This window comes from Austrofundulus limnaeus, unplaced genomic scaffold (assembly GCF_001266775.1).
Source record: "Austrofundulus limnaeus strain Quisiro unplaced genomic scaffold, Austrofundulus_limnaeus-1.0 Scaffold135, whole genome shotgun sequence".
NCBI lineage: Eukaryota > Metazoa > Chordata > Actinopteri > Cyprinodontiformes > Rivulidae > Austrofundulus > Austrofundulus limnaeus.
In genome coordinates, this window is record NW_013952537.1 from 702,062 (window position 1) to 706,017 (window position 3,956).

General features: G+C 34.3%; 1 protein-coding gene across 1 annotated transcript in view; it reads right to left on the bottom strand.

Annotated features, from left to right (window-relative positions):
- Positions 1-3,956, bottom strand: part of LOC106522689 (uncharacterized) — a gene marked incomplete in the record, with an annotated part of 21,053 nt that overhangs the window by 6,307 nt on the left and 10,790 nt on the right. The window contains 1 exon segment of the mRNA XM_014015813.1: positions 1,347-1,455. Coding sequence (XP_013871267.1) covers positions 1,347-1,455 — 109 coding nt within the window.

Below are 3,956 nucleotides of genomic sequence, written 5' to 3' on the forward strand. Positions count from 1 at the left end.
AACAATGTCATTTTATTGGGGGAGTTATTTTGACTGGATCAAATTATTGTGGGGGTCACAACCCCCCTAAACCCCCCTGCAAATTACGCCTATGGTTGAGTTGAGCAAAGATTACACATACATTGCTCAGTTTACTCAACCTGGCATAGTAGAACCCGTTTGGTTCAGTAAATTCACCAGTTTATTTCTCAGAGTGTGTAAAAGTACTTTCACTTTCCCAATTTTTGCGAACAGTTTTATCACTTTTACTTGAGTAGTTTTCTCATCAGTGAAATTTATTTTTACCAGTCATTTTCTGTTCATGTGATTTTACTTTTACTTAGTTATTTTTTTTTGTTCAAGCACTTTATAGACCTGCACATTAGGTGTATTTGCACGAAGTATCAATATCCTTGAAGGAGTACTGGGTCTTTTTCATGATTCAGACCAGAGCTGTGGGACAGCCTGCTCAGTGTCAGCTCTGCAGTCATCCTGACACCAGGAAACATTTCATGTTGAGGACATTTTTCCATCACAACAAAAAACACCAATAAAACAAATTCAGAAATACTTTTATATAAAAGAATCAATGAAAATCATGTAGAAAGGAATGAGCTTGGTGCCAGATTTTATTCATGCCTGTTAGTATTTGTACAAACGTGAGCGAGGAGCTGAGGTCAGCTGAGTGTTTTAACTTTGAGCTCAAATATTTACTCACATTTTAGCAGTTTTCATCTTAAATGTATCTTATTTTAACTTGAATTATATTTAAATGTAAATTAATTCAGCTTTTTTTAATTTAAGCCATACTTTCTTTTATACTCAGTTTTAGAGTAACTTTTATTTTACTTAAATCACCATTAAAAAAAACAATTTCCCTTTTGTAAGAGTCTTGGTTTTACTCATTATATTTTAGACCTTAGTATTTTCTTATTTTAATAACCACTTTTTGGTGTTTTGTCAATGAAATTATGTTATAGTTGTTTAAATGTTTTCATAATTGTTTCTTGTTTAAATAATCTTAATGGTGATTTTGTGTTTTTGTCACTTTGTGTATGAAAGATGCCTTAAAAATAAACTTTGAATGAATGTTTAACAAATAATCTAATTAAGTTGTTAATGATATACCTGCTGAGTATGTCACTTGTTTAAAATTATGGATTAAACTGACTATTAATCCTGTAAACAGCATTTTAAGGCTTTTAACATGTTAATTCCAAATCCAAGAAAAGAAAGTTTGAAAATCATAATGCAGAAACATGTAAAGGGMTTTAAAGCAATAAGTATAAGAAACAGAAGAAAGTCATATAAAGATAAAGTAAGTGAATCTAATAAAGAAGGATCTGGACTGTGAGAGGAGAACTTACCGGACCCAGAGACTTGGGAGCCACCCAGAAAACCCAGCAGCAAAATCCCGAAAACTGTGGAGCAGGAAAACATTTTGTTCTGTTCCAGATAAAAAACTGTCTGAGGARATCAAGGAGCTCCACTTCAAATAGACGCAAACTGAAAGTAAAAACTGCTCACCCCTTCTTTTTGGCTTTTAATCAAATCAAAGGGAAGGAGGGAGGAGGAGGAGAAAGAGGAGGAGGCTGACCTTTTTTGGATTGTTTAGAATTTCAGAAGAAAAAAACTGAAACTGAAACTAGAAAAGGAAGTTGAATATAGTATTTTGGGAAAGTCCCAGTTGTGTCAGAGGTCAGCCTCGTGATCCAAGTCATGACTCTGTGTCATCTGGGTCTTTCAYCATCCCTTAAAATAAATTATTCAAGTTGGCCGCCACCGTCATCAGGCCCTAAAAACACAGGAACATCTACAACTCAGTTCATTTTAYAGATATTGTAGTAGCTAAGAGTCCTGTTTAACACATACTTTGAGTGCCACCCAACCGTGCATGATCTTTGCTTATAACTTTGTTTGTCTGTTWGCAAAATWTCTCATAAACCATAGGACARATTTTATTGAATCTTTCAGGAATTCATCACTAGATAYRCATCTAAAGCTGWTCAAGTTTTGGAGTCAATCTGAWYCAAGATGGCCGTCACAGCCGATGGGTCATAAAAACCCCRAATATCATAATTCTGTCAATTTAACAGACGTTTGGCCTAAATGTAGCCAAGAGTCATCCCCAACATTCTGAGTACATGTTTTCTTAAACATTTCTTAGATATTTTAACTTTACAACCCTGTTTTTTGTTAGCAAAATATCTCATGAAACTCTGCGTCTTAATCAGAGGTTTATAACGTACTTCAAAAAAAAAAAAAACGAAGTGAAAGTGAAATTACATGAGCAGAAAATGACTTTGGTAAAAATAAATTTCACTGATGAGAAAACTACTCAAGTAAAAGTCGTGAAACTGTTCACAAAAATTGGGAAAGTAAAAGTAAAAGTACTTTTACACACTCTCTAAGAAATAAACTGTTAAATTTACTGAATCAAACTGGTTCCACTAAGCCAGGTTGAGTAACTTCAGCAATATAAGTATTTTCTTTGCTCAGTTTACTCAACTAGGCTTAGTGGAGCCAGTTGACATGACTTTGTTGAGTAAATTCAACACTTCGTTTTTTAGAGTGCAGAAACATCTTTCATGAGGAGTCCCAACATATTTAATTTTATTACGAGTACATTTTAAGGTAAAGAAGTAAAAGTATCCTTTTAGGTTTAAAATGTAACTAAAAATAATGTTACTAAAATTAAAAGTAGCTGTAAGAAATACGTGTTTTAATATGGTATGTCCGAATAAACAGGATTCAGCTGGATTTCTTGTTAAAAACTTTATTTCAGTCCTCTGACTGCAATCAGGTTCATTCAGCTCTCAGCAGCACAGGCCTCAGAGTACAACCTTGGGTCAAATCAAAACAAACACGGGAGTTCTGCTCTGAGCAGACACTCTGCAAAAACACTGACAACTTCTCTCTACTATAATAATGAATTGAGCTTATAATGTTTATCCCTTCCTGGTTACACCCCAGAGGTGTTACCTTTAACGTCAGACGTCAGAACTCACTCATTTTTGTTTAGGCTAAGAGAAAGAACACATGATAACACAACAACTCTTTGTCAGCTTCAACCTTACAGAATGAAATGATCAGAAAGTAGAAAATACAAAACTGAATCTAATATTCAATTAATCAGTTACAAAATTTCTTCATAGCTATTTAAAAAATAATTGGTAAAATTACAAATCCTCAAAAAAACTACTTAAGTACTAATGTACTAAGTTACTATAAACCTCTGGTCTTAATGAAACTCAGAAAATCATTGCTRGATGTTCATCGATCACTGATTAACTTTTGAAGTGAATTAAATTCAAGGTGGTCATTAGAGCTAATCAATAACCGAAACACACACAACAAAGCTATAAATCAATCAGTTTTAAATAAGTTGAGCTACAATTTAATGTGTTTGTAGCTGAGAGTTGATCAGAAAACATACTCCGAGCAGAGCGTCTCACAATATTACATAAAATTGTACATAAAGTTTGGATAAAATGGCTACAGCTCTCATTCTACAAAACTCTGACATCAAAGGTGGTGGGTGAAATGCATTCCTTGAAGGATCACTAATTTAAAAATAAAGTTCTTCAGGCTCTTTATCTATTAGGTATTTTATTTTWTGTGTGTTCATGATGCTATCAGCTGTTTATTCTCTGGAACAATAAATTACATCATYATGTAAACAGCATCTTTTTTTAAACAAGTCTGAGTTTTCATCTTTCAGTCTCGTTTATCTGATTTCCCAAATAAATGTGCTCAGATCATCTCTCCGTGTTGCAAATGTCAGTCAAGCCTCCATGGCTTGATAACCCGGTGCACATTCCACTTTTGGTTTACTCAAAGCAGACCTCCCTTATCTACTTCCTGAGAGCCCTTCCTCCTTTTCACAGGAGAAGTTCTGCTCCTGGAAACTGTCAGACACTTTTCCTCCCCTCAGCCGGTGTCCGGTTTGATTCCCTCACACTTTCATTCTTTCTGAC